The 12,716-nt window shown below is 35.6% G+C and overlaps 1 protein-coding gene across 2 annotated transcripts in view; it reads right to left on the bottom strand.

Annotated features, from left to right (window-relative positions):
• Nucleotides 1-12,716, bottom strand: part of LOC142336065 (uncharacterized) — a 72,156-nt gene that overhangs the window by 38,147 nt on the left and 21,293 nt on the right. For both annotated transcript variants that reach the window (XM_075384568.1, XM_075384569.1), the window contains exons 5-6: nucleotides 5,572-5,799; nucleotides 4,757-5,004 (exon numbers count right to left, since the gene is read on the bottom strand). In XM_075384568.1, the coding sequence (XP_075240683.1) occupies nucleotides 4,757-5,004; nucleotides 5,572-5,799 (476 nt within the window). The remainder of the gene's footprint in view (nucleotides 1-4,756; nucleotides 5,005-5,571; nucleotides 5,800-12,716) is intronic.

Below are 12,716 nucleotides of genomic sequence, written 5' to 3'. Positions count from 1 at the left end.
ATTGAGAGAGCTACTTAGCCACTTATTGCCCTCTGGGCTCTAATTAATTTTCCCATTTTGGGGAAGAAACGTTGGAAGGCTCAGACGAAAAAACGGTTAAGCGAAAAATTGCATAAAAGAGACTACAGTACTATTCTAATTGCTCCAAACTTTGTTTGAGACCAATTAAAAGGGATCACGGCAAAATAGCTACGCAATATGTAAAAAAAATATCGACTCCGTCTAAAAATTTGTAAAGAAAGCTTTCAGCGATAAACTATTATGGATTGCTCAAACTCAAACCACAAACATTTTTATAAGGGACCATAATTACACCCATTAGATAGTTAAACTTACTAAATTTTTTCACTTAAAATGAATAAAATATAAACTCAAGTTTTAAAGTGCAAAAGTCATATGATCAAAAACTAATTATCCAGGTAACCTAAACGCTTCTGCTGGGGAAAAGATATCAAGCGCACAAAAGCCGCAAGTGAGTTAATCAGAAAATTTGACTTTTAGCTCTGCTGTGTAAGCAAATGTAAAACAAAAAGCGTCAACCGACCAAACAAAAAGAAAAAAAACATATTCGGCTAACAACGCGCTAATTGCTCAAACGACCAGCGAGCAGTTGGCTTTAGTAGTAGCCAATTGGGGCTTAGAGATTACAGCACAGGATTGGGGAGGTGAGCGAAGCAAGGGGCGTCAAGCGATAGGGGTAGGATTGGGAAGGCTGGATGAGTCGGATCCCATCTAAGGGAAGATGAGTGGACGATGGAGTGCTGGTGGACGGTGTTGATTGAGGGAGTCAAACCTTGAAGATTAACAACCAACCTTCACAGCATAAAATTATACCCTCAAAACAGTTTCGGTGGGTCACATACTTAAAAACTAACAAGTCGTTAGACTCTCAGAGCTGCTCAGCCACTTATTGCCCTCCGGGCTTTACTTATTTATCCTGTTTTTCAGGAAACGTTAAAAAGCTCAAACGAAAAAAAGTTCAGGCGAAAAATTGCATAAAAAGGACCAATGGACTATTCTAATTGCTTAAAACTTTTTGAGCGCAGTTAAGAGAACACCGCAAAATGGTTTCGCTCAACTCACAGCTCTTCAGCTATAAACAGATCAGAAAAAGAATTTAAAACCTTCATGTTTTCTCAGCTTATCCGATTTCTTTAGTGAAGGTCAGGCAACAATTGACACAGGACACAAATAATTGGGAATTTAGATTGAGAGCAGAAAAAAATTAAAAGCCCAAAACCTGCTTTCGAAAACCTCAATGTTGTACATCTCGATATTGCGAGTGAGGAGTAATAATAATGTTCCTTAGCACAAATGGACTGAGCTACCAACTTTTCAGCCAAATCATTTGACAATAGTATTGTATTTTGACAAATAACGTCAAATGCTATCTTTTTCGGCAAACTTTGTCCAGAGCGATTGGGGGTAGGGTTGTGGGAGAGCTGGACAAGAGGGGTCCCAGATTGGAGGAGAGTGACGGAGTATGATAGCTTTTTTTGGGGAGGAGGGAGGTGACTTAGGTGGAGGGGTGTCTGAGAGGGCTCAAATTAAGAAACAGAACCGCCTAAACGTCGGAAGAATTGATCTCGAACGACTAGTGGGAGCTCTAATGAATCGCAGCCTGCTTCAGTCGGGCGGGGGGAGGAGCCTAAATGGCACTAACAAGTTCAATAGTGGGCTTCAAATAACCACATTAGAGGTTAACATAATACCACTATTAAGATTTAAAGTAAAAAATGGCACCAGTTTCGGCGCACTTTTCAACTCGCCACCAATTGAGTTCAGCTGCTTGAAATTGTGATTGAGAGAGAATTTTAGATCACTCGAAACGCAAAAAGTCAAGGGCGTAAAAGTCACTCGAAAAGTCAAAATTGTCAAGCGAAAATTTTGCATAAAAGACACGTTTACAATAATTGCTATGAACTTCGTTGAAGAGCAATTTAACAAAAAGCTAACGTCGAGCGATCTGCTCTCAAACAAACAGGGAGCAGTTGGCTGCGTAAGTAGTTAGCCACGGTTTAGTAAGGCTAGCTTTAGCTTAATTGAGGGGGCGTGAGGTGAGCGCAGCGGGGGGGGGGGGGGGGGGGGGGGACCGCAGCAGTGGGGGCAATAGAGAGGGCAACGGTGGGAGGGAGATCTTTGGCTGAACGGGGCCCTTACGGCCGTAACAATAATCAGAAATGCGGATTGGGGTGAAATGAGGGAGGGGTGGGTTGGTGGGATCAATTTTCAGGAACCGCCCTTCACACCATAAGTATAAGTCTCCGAAACAGTTGCTGTGAATCGCATACTATTTGTCTCTAGAGTTCTGTCATCAAACCCATCTTCAAGATTTTCGAAGTCTCGCTGGCCATTAATGATAGTTAAAAATATTCAAAAATTCAAATACTCAAAAAACAATTGCACAATTTAACAAAATCTTGCTAACATTTGTGATATTAACATCTTCAGAACCATTTCGTTGTCTCAAGATACAATCCAGTCACCATATTTCAAGCCTTAAATCGTTTCACTGGCTCATAAAGATCCAAAACCTTGGAATATGATCATAATTTTCCACAAAATTTTTTTAAAAAAATAAAATTTTGTCAAAAAATCGCCAAAATTCGAGTAAATAAAATATTGATAAACATTCCATTACCTCTTGAAACTATGCAGCAGCTTATTATCAAACCTTGGAGGAGGGCCCTGGAGCCCCTGTGCCAGAAAAAATTTAAAAAAACTTGAAAAATGGCTCTTCGGACCGGAGAAACCTAAAAAATGATAAGAAATTTCCCGAAACACTGAGAAGAAAAACTCGATAAAGTTGAAAGTTTTATGTTTTTTTAAATTGAAAGTGCTATAATTTGTGATACTAAAAAGTTGATGGCCAAAAAAATGTTCGAATAACTGATTATCAAAACCTAACGGAGGTTTTTTGACCCCTGAAGCTGAAAAAACTTGAATAATGAAAATAAATGTCAAAAAATTGCAAGTTTTGTCAAAAAAATTCGTAATGCTAAAATATAGAATGACATTCCATTAGGTCTAGAAAATATACAGTTATTTATTATCAGACTTTAGAGGAGGATCCTTGGCTCGTGAGGCTGGAGAAACCTAGAAGAGAAAAAGATTCAAATAAACTTGAAAAATTGCAAGTGTTATAAAAAAAATTGCTAAAACTTGTGATATTAATAAGTTAAAATCTATTCCATGGCCAAAAAAAATTCCATTCAATTACCAAACCCTTGAGGAGGTTTTTCCGCTCCTGGGTCCTAGAAAACTTGAACAATGACAATAAATGTCAAAACAAAAACTGAAAAAAAGCAAGTTATGTAAAAAAAAATGCTAAAAATCATGATGTCAAAAGGTTGAAGACCATTCTACTACCACCAAAAAACTATGCAGTAATAAACTATCAAACTCTAGAGGAGGTTCCTTGACACCTAAGGCTGAGAAAACTTAATAAATGAGAAAAGTTTTCAAAAAACTTGAAAGTGAAAATTAGTCTCAATTTGCGTGTTTATGTTTGGAGTACCCACACACATATAGCTCATAAAATGGTTATAAAAAGTACTTATGTCTCGCAAAAGATCTTTAAAAACATTAAACAGCCTCAATTTGAGACTGGTCAACAAAAAAATCGAAAAATGACGAACAAACACGAAAAATTGCAACATTTTGGGCTCACCACGTAACTTTACCACACTAAGCACTTGAAGGACTACTGAACGCGGCTAAGGGCCTCTAATGAAACTTAATGCCCAATGGGCGCTACCTCTTTCAAATTAAAAACATACCCGGCAGATTGCCTGAAAAAAGCCGCCGTTGATTCCCATAACTCTATTGGGATTGAAAGAAAAGAAAATATCAACAAAAATTGATTTAAGTGCGATTTATTTTGATGTCATTTCGTAATTGAACATACTCCTGTCTCTCAGTGCGAGGATACGGGGTCTAGTATCAATACCAATAAGCACTTTAGATAGTAACTAAAACTTATGAGAACAAAGTTCAAGCACCGGGCATCTAAAAATAGGCTTTATGGGTTTATGCCGTTTCTATTTCTGATTTTGATTTTTTTATACTGACTCTCTTCATTTTGAATTGATTTGCTGAGCAGCTGCTGTTTAAAAGGACTTTGAGCAGAAAGAGAGCAGAGTGAAACTAGCCTAGAGAAGTCAAAAAGATTTCACGCAAAATGTCGAAAAAGCGGCAAAATGGGTAAAGCGAAAAAAGTTCGACGAAGTAAAAAAAAGGAGCACTATATTAGCCGGCTGAGAAGATGAGGGCGGCTATTAAAAAGACCAACAGGACTAATATAATTGCTAGAAACTTCGTTTGAGAGCAATTAACCACCCTTCGCAGCCTGAAATTGTCTTCGCAAAACAGTTTCAGTGAACCGTGTACTTAGAGACTAGTAAGGCGTAAGGCTCTAAGAGAGCTGATCAGCCACTTAATGCCCTCTGAGAGCTACCTGTTTATCCAATTCTTGAGGGCTAAAAGTCAAATGGGTCAGACGAAAACTCAGTCAAGCGAAAAATCGCATTAAAAAAGACCACAGGACTAATATAATTGCTGATAACTTAGTTTGAGCGCTATTTAAAAGATATACATAACAGTTTTGACAAACAAATCTCCACTCTAGCTTGAAGTCAACAAAAGCAAACTAAATTTGGAGGGTTTAAACAAAAAGCAGGATTGATATAACTGCTACCAACTTCCTTTTAGAGCAATTAGCAATCCATTTATTGACTACGTCTCTGACATGTCTTACCAAAGAATTGGACTCGGTACTGGAGTATTGTTGCCTGTTGGCAGTGTCTGTCGTCCCTTGAGAAGCTGGATGTTGATTGTTGAGGTAGTAGTTTTGGTTGTTGCGAGTAGCTGATGCTGGCGATGATGATGCTAATAAGGCAGCCGCCATATTTGGACCAAAGGAAAAGTCGTCAATCTCACTAAATTCACTGTCATCTCCGCCTGCTCGAACACGCGCACTTTCGTCACCACTCGATGAGGCATATCCTAAAACCATCACAAAAGGACATCTTTAGATGAACTTCGGAGATCCTCAAAGCCATGAGGCTGTTTCTGGAAATTTATGGGCCATAAAAATCTAATAAAAAGCGACATGATCCAGCGAATTCTATTATCGCTTTTTGTCCGACCATCCTTTGCCTCCGTCGTAATTTTCAATACACTAAGAAAGCTTACACAAGTGAAAACAAAAATTGTAACCAGTATTTAATATCAGGCCCAAAACTAAAAACGTTTAAATCTTTCATAATCTTCCAAAAATATATCCACACAATTTCTGGATCTTTTCCGTTTGTCCCCCCAGCTTAGTGGGCGCATATTATTTGCAACTCCCAGACGCACTTTCCATGTTTTTACATTATGATTTACTATGTACTGTCACGTGCTCTGTAACTGGGGCTCATAACGTACTGGGGGGGGGGGGGCACAAACGGAAAAGATCCCAATTTCTTGCTTTGAAATCTAACTGAATGGATTCTCACTCTTCAATACGCATATTGTAATTGGCACATTAATTTTCCAGGGGAGAGAGAGGTAGGGGAGTTTTTCACTGACCTGGTGTATGATACTCGGCGGAAGAAGTGCTAATGGTGCTAGCTGGACGCTCCACCACTTTATTGGCGACAGCTTTGTTCCCACTACTCTTCCTGACTAAAGGCAACGGGGAGGTGTACTTGCTACTGTCTAGACTGGCATCATCGCAACTCTGGTACTCGGCTGCATCGGCAGAGTTACTACTGGACGTCTTTTGCTGATGCTGCTGAGAGTTTTGACTCCGGGCTCCTAAATTACAGTAACAATTATTCACATCATTACAATTTTTAAACTGGTCGTGCGTTAACTGGCCGTCTTTACGCAGACGTATGCTATGCAAAGCTTTCTGAAGTTATGTAGTTACAATTTTTGTTCCGACCCACTTTAGTGGGGGGAGGAACTATATACTCAAATGGGTTTTTTTGTTCTGTCAATATTGGTCGATCGAAATAATCATCGCAGAGAGTTGTGAGCGGTATCATTAAGAAAGCTCGTCCAGCGTAGAATATGGAATATAAAAGATTTCGATTTTCGCTTTTTACAGGGAGTCATCGAGTTTCAAAGTTTTGTGAATAGTAGACGATATTCCGTTGTTTTTATTCACATTTTCCGTATTTTTGACCAATTTTCGACAATTTTGCTAAAATATATGAATAATGAGACAACCTAAAACTGCAATCATAATCTTCGTAAGCTCAATAAGAAAGCTACCTGTACTTCCACTGGCTTTAAGAGTCTTCTGGATTTATAACTTTGCCAGTTTTTGGCAAATTTAAACTCGATAATTATACAAAATGCATTATTTATTTTTGATATACTGCAAAATGTTGTTTAAAATTGATCTATTTCTAAACCATTCGAACAATTAAGCGTTTTCTTAGCAACGCAGCAACATCAGGGCAGATCTTGATCTCACCATGGATGCTTAAGATAAAAAAATAGAATTTAATGGGGCCGGGATTTTTAGATTTTAATGAATTTTAAATTTTAGAATTTACCCTAATTTTTATTTAAATTACTGGCGAGAAATTCAAATCAGGGCTCAATTACTGATAGATACTATTTACGAAAAAGGAACTATTTAAAGGATACTATTTATGACGCCCAAGGAACATATTTTATGGTTTCCGAGTTTAGCTCATGGTTTTTATGGCTCTAACCAATTGATTTCGTAAAATTTAATCGACTTCTTATGTTTTGCTTTCATTTGTTATACGTTGTAGACCAGTGACTTAGTCTCCCTAATCAAAAAATGATTGGCATTTTTCATGAAGTATAAGTGAACCTAGACAATGCTTTCAGTTGTTATCGAATGTCGCTTTTGACTTTGAATTTGTTTGCTTTAAAATAATTTCAGTGTATTTTTGAAATTTGCCAACAGTTTATCTCATTTCTCTCATCTTCTGGCGTAATTCCTGTAAAAACAGAGAGAAAAACCTTTTCATGCGAGTTATAATTAAAGTCTGAAACCATTTTGTATTTAACTAATGCTTTGGTTTCTATACGGGTTTTCAATTTTATAATTTTTGAGCATAATTGAACATTTTACAAGTTCATTTTGTTTCTTTGTCAAATTATCACAATATGGACAAATCCAATCTAATAAAACCATAGTTGGAAAAATGCACAGCGTTGTAAAAGGCGTAACTCAATAAGTTAATTGTTTTCGTTGAATAGTTTATAATTTTGGGCTAAGACAGTTCTCTCGCAAAACTTCGTGGATTTTTTAGCAGACGTTTGTCTTTTTGTAGTTGTACGAAAAATACCTGATAATGATAGGTCTCAACTGCTTCCCCAGGACGTATAACTAACCTACTTAAAGAATTCAGTTTATAGCTATATGTTTTAATGACCTTCAAATTAACTTAAAAACGATGTTATTCAACTGTCTCCTCTCTACTTTCATCTGAGTCATCTTGTAACTCAATCTCACTAAAAAGAAGTCTCAACTACTTTTCTTGATTTAAATATTATTTACTCGGTTGGTTACCTGTTTTGACTGATGCCTTCGACCAGTTAGTTTCATAAAAAAGTATTCGAGATTTGAATACTGTTCAATTTTTGGGTTTCGTCGTCCTTTTATAAGGAAGACCCGTTGACGTTCAGATGAGAGGCAGGTGATGAGTATTAACTCCAGCAGATGAAATCGCATAATTATAGTCCCTTGAACACTGATGTCACATATTGTTTATGAAGTTTTGGCTTCTGCCTTTTTTGTTATTTTGTAGTCTCGTGACTTGGTTTCATTAAAAACAGGGCAAATGGTTTCCTCGATTGTTGCAACTTCATTCATATCTTAGTTGAAATCTAGTGTCTGTTCAAATTCGAAAATATTTTTTTTCAAAAACATATTTAGATTTTTGAGCTTTACCATTTTTGAAATCGAATTTCGGTCGATTTGTAGCTTAGTGTCCGTAACGACAGGCTCCAACCCGTTTCCAGTTAGCTACAATTTAATCCTATAACACTTTTAAATTCAACCATTTGTTTCTCGGCTTTGTTACTACTGTTACTACAAGATTTCATAAAATGTTATTGAGATTTTTATATATTTGTACAAATTAAAGGATTTTAAAATAAAATTCTTTTAAAATAAAACTTTAATGGTAGGTCCCATTGGCTTTGAAATATTGCACAATTTAACATTTTTAATGCACTTATTGAGAAGTTTACGGTTTTAACGGCATCACTGCCATATTCGCGCAAAGTTTAACTAAACCTTTTAATTACCTGCCCTCATTTGTCAGTCGTTCTTTTTGTAGTCGTATGACGTAGACTGAATAATTACAGGTCTCAATTGCATCCTATGTAGACATTGATAGTATTTCAGTAATTTCAGTTAATATCTAATGATAATAGCCACTTTGAAATTCATTGTTTTTGAAAATAGAAACGTATTTTTGAACATCGGACCTTTTGGCTCTATTTGATCAACCTGTTACCCAGTCGCATTGATGATAGGTTCCATACCTTTTCTGCTGAAGTTTAAGTTAATTTAATTTGTTTAAATTTTATCTGATGCGAGTTTGATATGATTTTTTTTAATATAGACATCGAGTTTTGGTCGTAAATAATGTTTGTTATTTGATCTTTATTGTCTTTTCCAGTGTAGTCCTAATAACAACAAGTTTCATTGGCCCTCTAGCAAGGCATTAGTTTATTCCGTTAGTGGTTTATTGAACGATATGTTTTTGAAAGATTTCTATTTCTTCATTTGGCAGCCAATTAAGCGTCATTTTCATTCTTTTCTTAAAGGAATTAAATGATCCTGATTTGAACACTGAAAACATAAGTTGTCTCAAGAAAGATTTGCTGAAAACTGACTACCCCATTAAGAGATTGGAAGATTGAGAAGCTTTGATTCATCGATTTTGAGAAAGAACAATTTAAATTGTTTTTAATCATAATTTGAACTGAGCTAAAGATGACAACCTCAGCTTAGTTTAAATTCTGAGTCGAGACCTACAAATCGGGACAACTTTTCAAAATCGAGATGAGTGTCGAACTTTTCAATCAGTTAATGGTTTAGTCAAGTTTCAGCAACTCTTTTTAGACAACTTGTGTTTAAACACATAATGTAAGCCTTCAAGAGATGGATGAAAATTGCAAAAACGAAATTCAAAAAAATTGTACAGCTAGGATCCATCACTTAGAAAAGCAAAACATAGCCGGCAGATTGCCAGAAAATAGCCGCTTGGGGCCTTCCATGAATTGAAACAACCAAAGAGATTAGATAGACAGATCGACCACCAGTCCTTTAATAGACCAATAGACTTTTTGAGTTGGCTTTGGACTGTCATTTTTATGAGACACATGAGCTCTAAAGGAGAAAGCCCTAATAAGGCTTTTCAAAATTAGGATCTTTTCCGTTTGTGCCCCCTCAGCTTAGTGGGCGCATATTATTTGCACCCCTCAGATGCACGTGCAATATTTTTTTACATAATGACTTACTGTGTAATGGCACGTGCTCTGTAACTGGGTGGCACATAACGTACTGGGGGGCACAAAGGGAGAAGATCCCAAAAAAAATATTCGAAATCAAAAACTCAAGACTCTTATAATCAAGAATTAAGGCATATATGTTTGGCACTACTTAGATGCACACTATTGACATTTAACAAGTAAATGTTCATAAAATTTAAAGTTCCATACGTGAGTTCAGAAGTAATAATTTTATGAGGTAAGTCATTGAAAAAGTCAATTCCAAGAAGTCCGGGTAAGACGAAACAAAAATCTGTTAGACGAATTAAAAAACATAGCAGGACAAGTCCTGAAGTACAATTCAAAGAATTGAATGAAAAACTCAGACGTACTCTATCTGGCCAGCAGACCAATTGAACAATGCCAGCCAGAACACAAACAAAATCATCTAAAAAAATTGAGAATCTAAAAGAAACAAAAATACCCAAAAATATACTCATTGCAAAAACTCTTGAAGCTTTTAAACCTAAGAAGAAATTCTTCCCCTTTAAAAATGCCTATTTCAAAAATATGTTAAAAACCAATTTTTGTTTCTGAAATCTGTTCAGTATTATATCTGTAAGACCTAAAAAATATTCATTGGCCCTTGAAGAACGATTAACCTGAAGATCGAGAAAAAATTTAGAAAATCAATAGCAAATTATAAGGAAACGTTGCTGAAAATCGTGAAATAAACAACTTCAGAATCATTTCTGTGTCTCTAGAGGCTATCCAGTAACCCAATTCCAAGCTTTAAAAAACTCATTGGCTCATAGATCGATAGGCAAAAATTTTTAGAAAAAGTTTCAAACTTCAAAAAAACAATTCGTTCTATTAAAATGTTGAAAGCCATTCAATTGCCCCTAGCAACTATTTAATAACATACTATCAAACCCTGGATGAGGTCACCTGGCCACCGTGCCAAGAAAACAAATACAAAAGTTTTGAAAAAACTTGAAAAAAATTGCTAATTTTATCAAAAAACTTCTAAAAGTCGAATCCACTGAAACAAAAAACCATGCAGCAACTTTTTATCAGAACACTGAATATGTTTTCTCGCACTTGCGAATGGACGAATATAAAAAAACTGACAACTTTTAGAAAGCCTTAAAAAATGCAGATTTTACCAAAAAATGCCAAAATTCGAGACATTAAAATTTTTTAAAAATCCATTGGTACTAGAAACTATGCAGTGCTCTATTAACAAACCTCAGAGGAGATTGCCTGGTCCCTGAAGCTCGAAAAACTGAAGAAATGACAAAAAGTTTTCAAAAACCAGAAAAAATGCGAATTTTGTCAAAGAAAATTGCTAAAATTTGTGATATTCAAAAGTTGAAACCTATTCCATGGCAACTAAAAATTTTTCAGTAACTTATTATATAATAACTTAATAAACAAAAAATATGAAAAAAATCGCAAGTTTTGTCAGGAAATGCTATAATTCATGATGGCAAAAAGTTGAAAACCATTCATTACCACTAGAAACCATGCAGTAATCTATCATCAAACCCTTTATCAAACCCTAGAGGAGGTTTCTTGATACTTCTAAAAAAACTCGAAAAACTGACAAACATTTTCAAAACCTGAAAAAAATTGCAAAAATTAGTATAATTTTGCGTGTTTGTGTTTGTAGTACCAAAACATATAGCTCATAAAATGGTCATAACAAGCAATTTTGTCTCGCAAAAGGCCTTCATCAACTTTTAAAAACTTCAACCGAAGACTAATCAAAACAAAAAATCACAAAAGACATGAAAAATTGCACCATTTTGAGCCCAAAACTCTTAAAAATGACCTTTTAACCTTAAATTAAGGCCGTCCCAAGAGCTGCACCACTAAAAGCACTTGAAAGACTACCAAAGTCCACCTTGGGCCTCTAATGAAACTTAATCCCCACTGGGCTTTACCTGTTTATACCGTTTTGAAAGATCAAAGTCGTTGAAAAATGTGTGAACACATCTTAAAAAAAATAGCCGGAAGAATTCCGGAAACGACTCGAAGGAGAAAATTGCCCATACTTATGACTAAACAACTAGAACAACTACTGTGAATCCTAAACCTCCACAAGTGCCATCAACAATTTAAGGAAGAACAGAAACGGCATTCAAAAACAAATTGAACAAAAAAAAACTAGAAAATTAATGAGTTTTTTAAATAGTACACGGAAACATAAAGCCGAGTTAAGTTCCTTTGCAATTAGAGCAATGAAAAGCTTGCAAAACAATAGACAAGTCATAATAGGCAAAGAAACTTGTCCAAGATTTCAAAAAGAAAAACTGCAAAAAAATAAGAAAAATGGTTTAGAATTTCTCAATTTTTCTGTCAATTTTCCTAAAAAAAAATGATTTATACCAAGAAAACTTTAGTCAATTGGTATCTGAATATTCCTTAAGTAACAAGCTCCTATTCAAATCCCACTTAAAGCATTAAAACAAAAGAACAGGCAAAATATTAAATTTCGTCTAAAAATCTCCAAATTAGCATTAAACTCAAATTAACTACTTGAAACCTTCGGTTCCTATCAAAACAACCTAAAACTAATACAATATCATAATCAAACCTCATAACCAACAAAAGTTGCAAAAAAACTGCTTTTAAAAGCCGCACGTGAACAAAAAAAATTTGCTCGCTTAGAGAAAATTTTTTCACACATCAATTTCTCGCTCTCAAAAACAGCGGTATGAACAAAAACCACTCTCTTTTCGCTCAGCTCTTCACTTTAGTTCAACACCATAATCACTCCACATTTTTTCACGCGTTTCATTTCCCGCTTCAAAAATCACTCCAATAAAATTGATTAAAAAAGACTTCTCCAATACTCTTCGAGTCGTAATAAAAAGGACTTCTCCAATACTCCTCTTCGAGTCGTAAAAACAGCGCACCAATACAATTCAAATTCTTTGAATTGTAAAAAAAAAATTAGGAGCGCTATAATAGCCGCCTGGAATTGAGGACGCGGCTATTAATGATGAACGAGAAAATTTCACTTGACAAATAATGATGCTGAATAATGTTGAAAGGATTGATTGTCATTGAACGAAGAACACAATCTGCCAAGACCAAGTTAAGAATAGAAAAAACAGTTGGTTCGAGGGTATGATTGAATATCTAGTTGGTATGCACGTTGCTCAAAGCATTTATTTATTTAACTCCATAAACGCAGCAGGAGGGTAACACACTTTCCACTACTTCGTAAATTTATTTCG

The sequence above is a fragment of the Convolutriloba macropyga genome, chromosome 3, assembly GCF_964194025.1.
Source record: "Convolutriloba macropyga chromosome 3, txConMacr16.3, whole genome shotgun sequence".
Lineage (NCBI taxonomy): Eukaryota > Metazoa > Xenacoelomorpha > Acoela > Convolutidae > Convolutriloba > Convolutriloba macropyga.
This window is presented reverse-complemented; position numbering and strand designations above follow the sequence as displayed.